A 15024-nucleotide genomic window follows, 5' to 3' on the forward strand; every position below is an offset into this window, starting at 1 on the left:
CCACACCGGCAACCACGGTGGGCCATTAGGTCACGGGGCCTTGGGGAGTCATTACCTGCCCACCGCAGACTGTGAGCAAATTGGCCACAGTGGCAGTTAAATTAATGATTGGTCGCGAGATGTTGCTCGGAAAAAGCCATGGGTCTCGAAAGCCGGTGATAGCACATACCTGCCAGCGCAGTGTATACTGGCGCATAATCGCTGCACCACTACACCAGGAGTCGTATGAGGGCTCCCAGTGATATACGAATGTAAAGTCGAGAATTACCAATTCTGCATATATGGAAGTTAACCCATTAAGGCTATCCTGTCATACCCTTAAGAAGGAGCTTAAGTGTACCCTCAAGTCTTTTTTTTTCAGAATGTTAGCTCTTTTTAGCTAGTTCCAGTTTCATGCCACTGTCCTCTGCAGTGCCACATGCCTTGGCGGGCATGTGGCAAAGTGGAAAGGCAGAAGACCCCCTCTCCACTTTTACAAGATACCTTCCCCAACCATACCAAGCAACGTACCTAAGTCAGTCAGCCTCCTCTTCTAGGGGATAAGAGGGAGGGAGAAAGGGTAGGAAGCAACAGGTGGCCTATATTGGCTTGGGTGTCAGCATCGGCTGCAGGTGGTTGGTTCGAAACCCATCAAAACCCACTGCAGAGTATAACTGCAGTCCTGGACATGTCCCAACTCAACTCGGGCTGTCCGACTTCATGAGAAAGAAAAAAAAAGTGCGAAAAATTATTTACTGTCAAACCATAGCTAACGCTCGAACATTCACGTTACACATTCGTAAAAATGCTGTGACTCTTTTTTACTAAGTAATATGAATGGAATCAAAAGACCTGCTTCTGAGAGGTTTAAATACACCACACGCAGCAAGGTACTTTGAAGAGCACTGCCACAGTTGTGCCATTATATCACATTCGGACGGTCGTGTTGGCAATCCGCCGCACACTATAGAGTCCTTCCAGGTGGAATGCGATTGAAAAACGCAGCACGAGGCAATCACTATCATAAAAATAAAATGGTCCTGAGTAAATGAAAGGAGCACAGCTCTCACTCTTTTTGGACATCTCAACCGCGCCATGAAGGAAGGGAGCAAGGAGAGAGTGAAAGAAGGAAAAAAATCAGGCACTGAAGTGAACAGTTCTGGATTAATTTCAACCACCTGGGGTTCAACATCCCCTGACATCACAAAACATATGGCCAGCATCTTTTGAGTTCCACCAGAGCAAAACACGGCAGGGATTTGTTCCCACATTCTCATGCAGCAGCTAGCCTAATGCCAAAACTAATGCACCACCACAACGTTGATGCTCATCTGGCATCGACGACTGAGTGGGGTGGTTAGGAGCAAAGGAAAGCCACAGTAACTGTCACATGGGCAGTGGACACCGTGAGTGAAGGGATTAAAAAGAAGATAGGGATAAAGGACCGAAAGAAAAGAACCGTAGTAGTGCAACACTGACAGAGTCAGTCGATCACAGTGACCAATGAATGGCGCATTCCTCAAACTTCAAAATGGGAGTGGTTAACACAACCACCACATACATTTGCTTGAAGCGAAGAATCAGTCTCAGGTTGCACTGGGCATATTGACGACCAGGTTCAAGATGGCGGACACGAGACGTGCTTGCATCACAGAGTCCACCATGCGTAGTCTCTCAGCCACAAACAAGCCAAAGTGTTCGAGGCCATCTTCAGCGGTTGCAGGCGAATGCGAAGGGATGGGCTCAGTGATATCACTGGTGCTCATTTGTTTTGGCTCCTGAGGTGGCGGCGTGCTCGTTTGCTTCTGTACGTCAAAGCAGGGAACACTTTCACTGATCAGGCAGAGCTCCGGACGGGCCTCGGCAGGTGTCAGTGTACTTGTCACAGGAAGTTCACGTTCCAGCAACTCGACGGCGTCCTTGAACTCCTTGCACCGCCTGCGGAAGACCAAGATTTACTTAAGCATACTGTCAACACCAAATCTCATTCTTATAGGTTGGGAACGGAAGGTATCAAACAATACCACAAATATATTGGCTCTGTGGCTCTGCAGCCTTTCTGTGGCTCTGCAGCCAAGGCTAGGCAGGAGAGGAGACTGGCCTTTTCTCTGTGTCTTGGGAAGTGGGTTCTTTGATGTCTGGGCTAGAGGTGAGGCGGAATGAAGTTAGTCTGTGTGGAGTCATCAGGCCCAAGGCAGGCCACACCCCATGGCACTGGGACAAAAGCCAGCTGGTCTTCTTACCTTCCCTGCCAAGCCTTGGCAATGCAAGCAAATGTAAGTAGTCACCGGATGTGAGTACTAGACTTTGTGGAGATGTGTAGGTACATCAGCAGCGCACCAGCAATTACTGAACTTGGTGCCTCCAAGGATGTAGCAGCTATGACTTCTCTTTAAAGCAAGAGCTACCTCGCTCGTCAGGTGGTCCCTGCTGAAAAATATTTGTCAGGGCTAGTTCAAGGCTTACGTCAGTCAAAATCATTACCTAATGGTGGCGGCACTCCAGAAAAAATTAGCAAGGCTGAAATCCGCACTTCAGACGACCATTTGCTATTTTGTGTTCTTGCTTTGTTATTGTGCCCAGACCATATGACCAGGCTTTGTGCTTTCTATCGCAACTGCGATGCCTGCACAGACGATGCCATCATATTTTTTCGCTATAGCACACAACATGGCTTCCACTGATTCAGAGCTTCTCTGTGTAAGGTGGCACACTCACTTGCACATTTTAATGCAGCTTGAGTGAGTGCAGCACAGTACGTCTAGTACAGCTGTCAGGTCACCTCTCAGGCAACCATATTGGATTTCCAGTGGCACCCACAAAACTCGCGAACAGCATAGACATATCTGTCAGTGTATATGCTGCTTTATTGGACAGGCATTACCACACCACTGTAACGGCGCAGCAAAGCAGTCTGATACCTTACACTGTTAGGGCTTGCACATCTCACTTTAGTCCCGACACTCCTTTATTACTATTTAAACACTTTGTAGGAGCCGCTCATACAATATTATGAAAGCACATTGCACTTCAGAACAGTGGTCATTTGTTTTCTTGTTGTGTCGACCACACACTCACTTGTGGAATAGTGCCCTGGCCTGCGTTATACTGCGTTCCAGCGATGCCATTGTTTCTTCATCTTCATGCTCAGAGTCCACAGCAGGCTCTTCATCACCAGAATCTATGCTGCAAATGCGTCAGCATCAGTCATCATGCTGGCGGTAAAGATGATGGTAACATCTTATTTTGATCATCAACGAATACGCGTGAGGGTGTGTCCGCAGGAAAGGTGCACTGTACCCGTGTGCAACAGAAACTGCTTTAGAAGGAAACTGCCCAGACAGAAAAAGAAAGAAAAAATGCTACAGTATTGCATTTTGAAAATACAATCAGAGCCATCTGGAACCAACGGGCTTCAGTTATGCTGCAAAAAATTGCAAATGTTCTTTTTTGTCTTGGTTGGGTGGTTTAAGTTGAATTTAGGTGAAATGACGTACATTAATTTCATACAACATGACAAACACAGCATGCACCGCTCAAAAGCTGTAATAAAACTGAGCAATGATATAGTTTATTTTTCCATGCAGAATTGTTTTGTAACCCCCCCCACATGATAAAGTTAATGATGGTCAATCAGTGGAGCAACTTGAAGCTGCAAGTCAGACCTCTCGACCCTGTTCACTGCACTTTTAAAAAGCGACAGAGAAATTCCATGACTGGATTTCAATTTTGCGACTCATTTGAGGACTTGTGCAATTAATTACCTAGCATTACAGACCGACAGAAATGCCACCTCTTTTTTTCTTTTAGAACAGCAAATTACATTTAAAGTGTTAAGACAACCACCAGAAACATTTCAAAATAGCAGCTTGACACCTCAATATGCACTTTGAGTGAACGGTAACACTATGGTTGACTCTCAGCACTTTGAAATTGAAGGGGCCCGTTAGGTTGACCAAGTGATGCAAAGTTTGAATTAAGGAGTGCCTTTTAATAGGATAGATGTTGATGGGACCAAACAGTCTGTTCGAATCAAACATGCTTGAATTAAAAACTCAAATTAAAATACAAATTTTACTGTACAGGTGCATGTGTGAAATACTGGCAGTAACAATGTCACAAATTATGTATCCCTTCAAAAGACTACGAGCAGCAGCTAATGCCATGAATGAGCTCCAAACCTGCGAGTTTCCGCAACAGCCATGACAGGTACCTTTAAATTTTGTGTTTTGTACTAGTATGCCACTGAAAAAAGTATTGGAAATGGAAAATGAAATAGTGGTGGTAGCAGGAGAAAACAGACAGCATACAACCGATGAGGAGGACTCAATGAAGGAAAGTACAGATGTCAGCCTGATTAATAAAGATCTGGCCTACTGCGATGCTAATGGGAAAAGAGGGAAAATAAGGAAGGAGGGTGCCTGATGACGACAATGAAAAGAGAGGTGCAATTAGTGACTGTGTACACCGATTCTAAAACAGTTTCAAGAGCCCCAACAGCTGAAGCTGTTTACATACACCCAAAATCAAGTTCATGAAACACGTCTTTGCTGAAAAAATGTAATTTCTTTCTGTCCAGGGCACATTGCTGGGGGCTGAGAGGTACACACTACAATTCGCACAGTCAGAATTAGGCAGCTTATATGTATACTCTAGGCTGTCAGAGACGACGGAGATATGAAACATTTTTTTCATTCATAAAGTGCATCAAAATCTTGACTGGAGGTGTGCTATGAAAGCAATAGCAGTTCAGTGTTGCAAATATGTGGCTCCCGCAAGTTTCATGGATATGAAACTTATGTTGGACAGGCAAAAGTCCGCATACATGGCCAAATATATTTATATACAGTCTACACTGTGCAGATAGTTGACAGTCTTTGCTGCACTGACAACCTGCGTGGCAAAGTGGACTAGCAGAACATTTCCTTTGGTGGATAGTAAGATAACCATTAGTTGTGCTACTACACTGAAAGAAGGTTTCATTCTTTGGAATGTGGGGCTGCTTGGCTCAAGGGTAACCTAATGTGTCCGTTGTGCTAGACAAAGTGTTATCATTGCAAGGAGAATGAGGAAGTGTCTTCAGCCCATTCTTGGGGCAGTAAAAAAGGGTAAAAAAAAAAAAACAGGATAGATTTTTTCATCTAAGAAGTTTCTGAGGATGCTGTATATAGTTTTCTATAGTAGCCATATGGAGGCACTTTGGTGGATGCTAATGAGCAATTATTTCCTTATTAAAACTTGTTTTAGACTACCACATCCACACAACTCAGTTTTCCTAAAGGAACACTGCAATGAAGGACCGTTAGCTCTGCTCTCGCCTGTTTTCCAAGAGTAGTGTTGCCTCAAGGTTAACTGATGCCAGCTCTGGGTTGTAAACCTCAACACCATTGGCTGCAGTTACCCAGCTGGGATCGATTCCAAGCCCACCCATGGCATTCTCATTGCTTTTGCCAGTGTCCCTGCAAAATGCAAGGAAAATTTTATAATCAGAACCTATTTTTGCCTTCTCAAAAAAGTGGAGATAAAATTTTTGAATGCGTGCCTTTCATTGAAAGTGTATGCAAGACAATAGCATATGTGACTAACAATGTGAAATTCACCTATGCCAGGTAAAAAATTTATAACTGAAATTTTTTCTCATGCCGTTCCGGTTTCAACAATTATACTCAAGCTTTCACATTTCACCCCAAACAAACTTTTCATGAACTTAGAACTGTGCGCTGAAAAACATGTAGCAAGCCTCTTGTCCTTAATCTGTGTTGGACAAATGCCAGTTCTATGGATTCACTGCAGCTGGTTCCAACATCGTCTTTTTCTTGAACTGGCTAACAGGTACACTTTATGAAAACAGTGAACCCCTGTTCACGGCAATCCACTCACAGATCTCCTCCATTATATTTGCAGTTAAGAGGACGCAGCAAGTGGACAAGCAGGCAAATGAACAAAGAATGCACTATCATTGGTTACAGCTTCATCTGTTCACATAGTATTCATAGTAAAGGACCCTAGTTTTCAGCAGTAGAAAATTTAAAATTCCTAGCATTCGTTATGACAATGCGAGAAACATAACCCAAATAATATAAATAGATCTATATATTTTGAAAACGTGACTTGCATATCCCAAATGTGCAGCCTTTGTCAAAAATGTACAGCTCAAAGGGCTTGCTTCTAAGCAGCTGCAGTGTGGCTCAGCATCATTAACCACCCTAATCAATCGAAGGCAGGAGAAACTCATGGTCCTCAACCTTCCCAAGCTTAGGACTGCTGTACCTTCATGAATACTGAATGTCACTGTTGCAGTTCAGCATATTTGATATTCTCCTTACTTGGATGAGGGCACCTGTCTGGCACAATGTCCCTCCACCCCAGCGACTGAATTCGACCTCAGGTGACACTCCTATGAACAATGTTGCACCTGTTGTTGTGGTTGTGCCTACCAGTGGGACAAATCCATACAAAAGTTTGGTACCCACCTGCTCCTCACTTTCATTCTTGCGATGGCCTGGTGCCATAACAAGAGGAATGCCAATAATGGATGCTGAGCTTTACTCAAAACTAGAAACATTTTCTGCCACTACTATCATAATATTCAAAAGACATGCACCAGTATTGTGACCCCACTAATAGAAAAGTGAGAACACACTGTTGCCAGAGCCATCGCGCTTGTTGCACTAGCTTGCTCCAGCATGTGAGGAAGCATGCCAAGACGCTGGTAGAACTTCATTCTTTAACATAGCTTAGCTTTTAACAAACTTCAGATGATTAAATTAATTATAATTCTTATCACTCCATCATTTTTAGAGATGCTCACAACAATAACATGAAACAGAAAGAGAATGAGCCTGCTAACACATAATTATGCGAGAAACGCTCAATTCCGGGATTTTCAGTGGCATTGTGGCAAGCAAGAGGCCCCCTAGTACATGCAATGTTGATAGGTTTAATTCATGACCAAGAAATTGAAATCTCACCTATAAGACCTGCAATGTTAAAAGGTTTCATGACCAAGCGATTTAAATCTCACCTATAAGACCTGCAATATTGATAGGTTTCATGACCAAGCAATTTAAATTCCACCTATACGACCTAGGAACCACAGCTTCAGTTGAAATGAAATTCCAGCTTGTGGTGCACATGAAGATGGTAATAAACGCTAAGAAAAGAGGGGTCACTAATGATCCGCAAGAATCGATGGAAACTATAACCAGCAACGATTCATCCTCCGTAGCTTATCCGCAAAAAGAACACTAAATACCGCGAGATCTTGTTAACTTAAATAGCCAGTTCATTTCAAGTAATTCTCTGGTCCTGTCAACACCACTTCATCAAAATGCCTACAACCAATTCGAAAGGGTGCAAGTTTAAAATAAACTTTCAATCCCATTAGAGTTCAAATTATCCAGAGCGGTCTGATTAAATAGCACCAAGTTAGTCAAACATGGCAGGAATCTCCTCTGTGCCTTGTAACACACTGTGCTGATGCTGAATGCATGCACTGCAATACTTTCTATGCAATCTGGCAGTACCCAAAACTGGAATGTCGCATACTTTCATTGAGTAATGCATGCGGCTTGGCCTTCAAAATTGATTACGAAGAGCTGCATCACAGTAGGAGGCTCTGAGGCCACAAATAAGAAGCCTGTCTCTCTGACGCATTAGAGGCAATGATTCTGCACTTTAAAAATGCTTCCCTTGGGAGCTTACACTCTTAAAAATGTCCCTCACTCACACCTCTTGAAGCACTCTGCAAAGTTCTTTTTTGGGCAAGCAATCAACTACACCGCCCTGTGCCATTGTTTAAGAGATCTCCCTGGAAATTTCAAGAGCTTTTTAAATTATGCCCCAAACAAAATTTGAATCTGGGTCCATAATCAACGTCGGTGTACAGCACGTATTGCACACTATGTGCTGAAAGTTGCTTTTATATATTTTTGTTTGTTGCTCTGATACCTCGATCTGTGTAAGAACATATTAATGCATTCAGTTATCTTATATTTTTTCTAGGCCAAAACGAGTCTGTCAGAGCTGAAAAGGTGTTCACATAATGTGACCCAAGGTTCAGCGTCAACGGTATGAGTGGGGCACCTGAACGGGGGGTTTGCAGGGGCAGCAACGGCTCACCCTCATTTACAGATGAGGTAGCATGGCTGCCCCATTCAAAAGGCACCTGCTGAGCCTCACACCGCGCCAGGAAAGTTTGGTTTATTCGCAGAAGGCTTGAGGATCACATGATATTTCTAGTCCTGACATTTGCCGCCTGTTCGGATGCCCGCGACCCTAGAAAGATAGCAATTTTTCTGTAACACCACTTTATAGCGCGTGCACGAGTCCTCAAGGAAAATAAATGGTATGATGATGATGGCGGTGTTTATGACAGCATATTTCCACTCCCCCAGCAGAAAAATAGTTCTGACGTCATTTGGTATGTGTAAGGATGATTTAAATGAGTTATGTGACCTATAAATCATGTGACCTTGCCATGTGGTAATGTCATTTCATGTGGAGGACGAGATCTCGACAGCTGACAGTAAAAACCAGCACTTGGTGGGTTGCATCAGCAATACTCACTCTGAGCCTTCCGTTCCGTGTGCCGCACCTGCCGGAGTGTGGTGCATCCTCTTGAGCACCTGTCGCATCATGTCATAGAAAGGCCACGTCTTTGCCGGCTTTCGGAAGCGGGGTGTGTCATGGCACCGCTCCATCATCTCCTGCTTGCGCGCCCTGATGTATTGGTCACGCATGTTGCGCCACTTGTTCTTCGCCTTGCAACCTGCAAAGTGGCATTCGCACACACATGCATATGCTGGACAGTGGCTATGTATGCATTCAGCCACTTTCTTCATTTTTGCTCCCTTAACTGTCAGCCTTAACTGTCACCTCTCACGTTCATCTGGACATGAAAAATGGGAGACAGCTTGAGACATTCAAGCTATATTCATTTCCCAGAAATTGTTTTATCCACGTGGAATGACATGCTGGTTTGAAGGCTGGTACAGAATTATGCCTGTTAATTTATCACTGCTGACATGCACCCATAAAAGATGAGAAGCAAGAAATAACTTCCTACTATGCCAATAACCTACTATAACTGCATTTTCCTGCAATAGTTGCCTTACCTGGTGAAAATCCTAGCTGGTTTACAGAACAATTGCCAGCTGGGAGCAACTGGAACCAAATGTTCCAATTGGTCCCAACAACCAGTTGAAACCAGTCGGGATTTTATTAATGGTGCTAGCTCTCGATTCATGTGCTACTCTTGTGTGCTATTTAGGAGAACAGACAATGCAACAAAATGCTTACAGAGGCTTCTTTCAGGCCGCAACAGCTAAGGGGCCATTAAGGCTCATAGAGGCGCTGGCAGCACCATGCCCATTTGCAATGCATGCTATACTAATTTCCTCTCTGTGCTGTTGACATGAACGCTCAACGATGTCAACCGTCTCATCCAGCGTTAATGAAAATGGTTTAACTTCTTGGTGGTCGAGTCGGCATGCATATAGACAATATTGGTCTCATAAAATAGTTAAGCAAAAATTCAAATCTTTATAAGGCAGTGAAGTACTCTACTGCCAATGAAATTCTGATGAGTGTAGTTGATTGGCCTAGATGGTGTTCCGGTGGCATGACAAAGGGATATACCAGCGCACATCCTCAGTGCAAATGCGCTACTCTGATGGGTAAAGCCCGAGCAAGACCTTGCAATGTTTGTGGGCTTGTGCCAGGCAATTGCAACGTTTGTGGTTTTCTGCGAAGTGAATTAAACAAATCAAACAAATATTGCCACAACTATAGGATTCGAACCTGCGGCGGCGTGAACAGATTAGTTTTGCTGGCCAGTGCACAAGAGCTAGGCTATCGCCGTATTTTTTTCTTCGAATATGATAGTTACTATGCGAAGTTATGTATGCAACGAAGAGGTTACATGCAGATTATTTACAAAGCATTCAGCTATAGTGGCTGCGCTGCACTAGCTTGACAGAAGACAACTAAAAGGGTGGCAACGATCGACACCACGTCAACAGTGGAAACCAGTCTGGTAGAAATTCCCATTTATCATTAATGTCCCTGTGTTGAAACATCATTCAGCTAAAATGGGTACTGAGTGAAATAAGAGGTTCAGCGCTGCAGTCTAACATGTGCATTTTCCACAGGCTATGAAGTCCAATGAGGATCGAAAAACATGTCATAGGCTTCGTAATCAGGTTGAGTGGACACAAAAGGTAACGTGCAGTGTAGGAATTTAAAACAAAGACCTTCTTTAGAGTCCTTTGAAGCACATCCCAAAACAAAATCTCTTCCCTGCAGATAATAAAACAGTGTTCACTGGTTTTAGGTACATTGCAAAGATGGCAGTTCACACAATTGAGGTACAAAAACATTTTTCGTATGGAGCCACGGTTTAATAGGAAGACCTTAGGTGTGTAATTTATAGAAAAAACGTTTTGGCGCAAGGAGGAATAGGCATTTTGAACTATCACTTTCACACATTATGACCCGTGAGCCCAAAGTACACAGAACGATACAATGGTGGCAGAAAGAGCATCGTTAACAAATCTGTGTATGAATTATTACGCTAAACATAATATAAGTACTCGTTAGATAAATCGAACAGTCAAGAACCCCACAGATGCCGCGGCCGATCACGCCTCGTGTTGTTGTTTGCCTCAGGTGTTAAACTGCAATACACTCTCGCGCTGTGCATTGCACATCGTCGCCTTCATCAATTTCCATCTGTAAAGCGAAGACTGATAATTCTCAGTTTTTATCATCGTCGTTATCGATCATGCGATTCTGCTTTCGCACGCCTCCGTAATGACTGATATTTAGGCAAACATTCCTCATTAAAAAAAAAAAACGCGCTTCTAATCCGTGTTTTGGAATGCGACTTCGAACTAGGCGCGCCTTAGCACAGAAATCGCTGCGCACGCTCCTAGGGACGGCACAAGAACGTTCATTGTGGCTACTTTATTCCAACGGAGCGCAGCACGAAGCTAAACACGTGAACATTGGAGGAGAATAGCCAAGTAGTCGGGTAGCATTGCCTGCGCCCGACGCATGTAACGAGAACCGACGGGCGGCCCCACTAAAGCCCCTAGATAATATACAGTGTTGTGCGTTTTTATCGTGAACACTTAAAAAAATTTCCCCGCCTCAACCGCTGGCTCATATGCCGTGAAACTGCAGACAGAGCTTGCGTATTATGGTAACTTTTGTATCGGAGCAAGTTTTACAACGGTACTTACTTAGTTGAGCCGTGCATGATGCGAAAACGTAATCGTCTACGTAGAGATCGGCGAACCAAAACCCGCAGACGACGTTTTTTCGCTTAAGAGCGGCAGTGGCGCCATCTGATTTTGCAGTGGAAAATGTCACAAGGCCGCCGAGGCGAACATTGCAAGAAGCGCGGGCCGTTTGATTATGCCTTTCCGGCCGTTTCGTCTGCTTCAAGTGAAGCGCTTACAACATTTTCGGCTAATTGAGCGGGAAAAAAATATTAGAACGGCTGATTTCATCTTTCAACGAAAATTGTTTGCAATGCTCGCCTCGGTGGCCTTGTCGTGACGTTTTCCACTACAAACACAGATGGCGCCACTGCCGCTCTTCAGCGAAAAAACGTCGTCTGCGGGCTTTGGCTCGCCGATCTCTACGTAGACGATTATGTTTTCGCATCATGCACGGTTTAACTAAAGAAGTACCGTTGTCAAACTTGCTACGATACAAAAGTTACCATAATACGCATGCTCTGTGTGCAGTTTCACGGCAAATGAGGCGGGGAAATTTTTTAAAGTGTTCACGATAAAAACGCACAACACTGTATACAAATTATCACGGGACTTAAGGCCCCACGGGCGTTCGCGCCGGAAAAAAGCGCAGCGCCGGCTTTCAGACAGGCGCAACGGAGCGCTTGTATACCCGATATGCCGAACTGTTGGCCAATGGCTTCCCACACTGCCTTCTTTTTGGCGACGTCCTTGAACTCGGGCTCGTTGCAATCGAAAAGGAACCGATGCTGCCCCACGGCGTCCACGAACTCCTCCACGGGGAACGACATGGAGAAGCGCCGCACTCCACGCAGATGCCTTCGCGACGGCTCGTCGTCGGCGGCGTGGTCACCTGCGTGCTGCTCCATGACGCCGTGTTCAGAGCGATGGCTCAAGCTGCTACTGCCGTTGCTGCCGCGGCGCGGTACGGAAGACTGCGGAGTAGTGGCTTGGCGCCCGGCTGAACCCCGGTAACACTATACCCCGGTCACACTATCGGGAAATTTTCCGCAGCAGCGCGCGCAGCGCTAACGGCGACGTCGCCTCGCAGCTCCGCGGAATGAATGAACGAATGAACGCGCGTTTTTCCCTTTCCGCTAGTCATGTGACCAAGGCGAATACATCTACCTTGATGTGACAACAGCGACGCGTTCAGCTTCCTGGCTGGATGGATGGTATCGGTGGAAGGTAGGAACGTCCCCTTTGAAACGGGTGGTGGCAGTCAATTGCCACCATGTTCGGTTTTTTTCTTTATTTTTGTTTAACTGTGTTGCAAATTGTCATTTGTCATGCTAAACAACCCGACCGCGGCGGCTGCGTTTTTATGGAGGAAAAACGCTAAGGCGCCCGTGTGCTGTGCGATGTCAGTGCACGTTAAAGATCCCCAGGTGGTCGAAATTATTCCGGAGCCCTCCACTATGGCACCTCTCTCTTCCTTTCTCCTTTCACTCCCTCCTTTACCCTTCCGTTACGGCGTGGTTCAGGTGTCCAACGATATATGAGACAGATACTGCGCCATTTCCTTTCCCCCCAAAACCAATTATGCTAAAGATTTGCCATGTTCTTGGAATACGTTTTCCTACGCCTCTAACCTTATGTCACCTCTCTGCTTTTGAGCCAAGAATCTTCCAACCGCTTTTTGCTAACTTGATCTGAGAAGTAGTAATGGGGACATATACTATATTGTCAAGACGATTGCTGATATAGAGACCTTTTCCGGGTAGTTGGCTTATTAACTAAAATTTAAAAGTGGACTGCTTGACTAGAGTTAGGCGTCTCTACTGTAATTAGAGGTTTGTAGTTAGCTGTTAGTAATGGTAAAATCACCGAATGACACAGTGCGCGTGCCACGTTCTCTGTGCACAGCGCCCAGGCCGGAGCGGCGAGCCCTCGTGTTCGTTTTTAATTTCTTTTTGTTATTACCAGCCTTGTTCTTTCCCGAAACGCCGAATTAAGGCACCCGCGAGCCGCCATGTGACATGCTGCTCACGGCCCGATCAGTAATTGCCGATCTAGTTGGCTATCGACCAGGAGCGGCCATTAAACGGCCGATGGTCGGCAGTCGGCCTGCTTTGCTCGGGCTATGGTCCAAACGGTGCACTATGGAATAGCGAACTTAACCAGCCAGCCCGAATGGCCAGTAGAAAGAAATCAATTTCACAGCAATAATATACCGTCATGTTCCCAACTTCCACTTCTGGCATGCATTAAAAACAATTAAGGTTACCCTCCTTATGGCGTGCAGCTAAAAAGCAAGCGACACAGAAATCAAAACTTTTCACTGCAGTCTCCTGAAATTCGTCGCCCTCGGTGGAACTGGCACATTTAAGGAGACTTGAAATTAGCCTTTAAGGTGCGTCATCCTGAGTTCTCCTTTAAACCTCACAGCGCAAGTCCAGGCGGATTCATAATCAGTCCAGCATCAAGCTTAATTATAATCAGGAGAGTGCGCTGTGCGGTGTCAGTGCACGTTAAAGATCCCCAGGCGGTCGAAGAAGAAGAAACTTTATTGTACTCTGCGGTTTTGGGGTATCTTCAGAGATGTTCTCTCCTTGGTTGTATTCCCAGGAGCCTTCTCTGTCGAGCTCGGAGCTCGTTCACTTTTAATTAATGGTTGGCTGCCCTTTAGTCCAGGGCTTCGCTGGCCACTGCCGCCCGTTAGCTCGCTGTACCAGACCTTGTTGGTCTTCCCAGCGGTTTCTGGACAGCAGAGTCTTTCTTCCATTGCTCCTCACTCGGGTTTTGTTTTTTGGGGACCATGTCTATGTTTTGACAGGCCCATGTGATGTGATATAGTGCGGGTTTTTCGTCGCACCAGGGAAATTATTCCGGAGCTCTCCACGGCGGCGCTTCTTTTCTCTCAGTCCCTCCTTTATCCCTTACATTACGGCGCGATTCAGGTGTCCAGCGAGATATGAGACGGATACTAACTACGCCATTTCATTTCCTCAAGAACTATTATAAGCCCGCCGCGGTGGCTCAGTGGTTAGGGCGCTCGGCTATACTGATCCGGAGTACCCGGGTTCGAACCCGACCGCGGCGGCTGCGTTTTTATGGAGGAAAAACGCTAAGGCGCCCGTGTGCTGTGCGATGTCAGTGCACGTCAAAGATACCCAGGTGGTCGAAATTATTCCGGAGCCCTCCACTACGGCACCTCTCTCTTCCTTTCTTCTTTCACTCCCTCCTTTACCCTTCCCTTACGGCGCGGTTCAGGTGTCCAACGAATATGAGACAGATACTGCGCCATTTCCTTTCCCCCAAAACCAATTATTATTATTATTAGGAAAGGAAATGACGCAGTATAACTGTCCCACATATTTCGGATGGACACGTACGTACCCGAACCGCGCCGTAAGGGAAGGAATAAGGAGGGAGTGAAAGAAGAAAGGAAGAAAGAGGTGCCGTAGAGGAGGTCTCCGGGAAATTTCGACCACCTGGGGATCTTTAACGTCCACTCACATCGCACAGAACGCGGGCGCATTTTGCGCTTCACCTCCACCGAAACACCGCCGCCGCGGTCGGGTTCGAACCGGCCGCAGGTACTCCGGGTCAGTAGACGCGGGTACCCGCGTCTCGGTTCAGCAACCGGTCGTCTGGTCAACTTTGGGGCTAGCTAGTGAAATGTATTCGAACCGTGTGTCCCAATGTTTCACTCAGACCATTGTGGATTCAGCGTTTGTGGGATCACGCGCGTACTGAGCCAAACTTCCGCCCCGGCTAATTGGATAATAATAATAATAATTGGTTTTGGGGGGAAAGGAAATGGCGCAGTATCTGTCTCATA

At 45.6% G+C, this 15024-nt stretch overlaps 1 protein-coding gene across 1 annotated transcript; it reads right to left on the reverse strand.

Annotated features, from left to right (window-relative positions):
• Nucleotides 1-483: 483 nt before the first annotated feature.
• LOC144106826 (uncharacterized) lies at nucleotides 484-12258 on the reverse strand. Its single transcript, XM_077639773.1, has 4 exons — nucleotides 11893-12258; nucleotides 8548-8749; nucleotides 3058-3165; nucleotides 484-1917 (listed from the first exon to the last, which is right to left on the reverse strand). The coding sequence occupies exons 1-4, from the start codon at nucleotides 12107-12109 to the stop codon at nucleotides 1566-1568; spliced, it is 879 nt and encodes a 292-aa protein (XP_077495899.1). The 5' UTR covers nucleotides 12110-12258; the 3' UTR covers nucleotides 484-1565.
• Between the last annotated feature and the right edge of the window lie 2766 nt (nucleotides 12259-15024).

The sequence above is a fragment of the Amblyomma americanum genome, chromosome 10 (genome assembly GCF_052857255.1).
Source record: "Amblyomma americanum isolate KBUSLIRL-KWMA chromosome 10, ASM5285725v1, whole genome shotgun sequence".
In the NCBI taxonomy this organism is placed as follows: domain Eukaryota; kingdom Metazoa; phylum Arthropoda; class Arachnida; order Ixodida; family Ixodidae; genus Amblyomma; species Amblyomma americanum.

What these genes read in the sequence shown, in the direction of transcription:
- LOC144106826 (XM_077639773.1), bottom strand. Translation starts at nt 12,109, where the DNA reads ATGGAGCAGCACGCAGGTGACCACGCCGCCGACGACGAGCCGTCGCGA. An exon ending in CCAACAGTTCGGCATATCGG is followed by an intron (nt 8,750 to 11,892) that starts GTATACAAGCGC and finishes GCCACTTTGCAG; the next exon opens with GTTGCAAGGCGAAGAACAAG. An exon ending in GCCAGGGCACTATTCCACAA is followed by an intron (nt 1,918 to 3,057) that starts GTGAGTGTGTGG and finishes GGTCTTCCGCAG; the next exon opens with GCGGTGCAAGGAGTTCAAGG.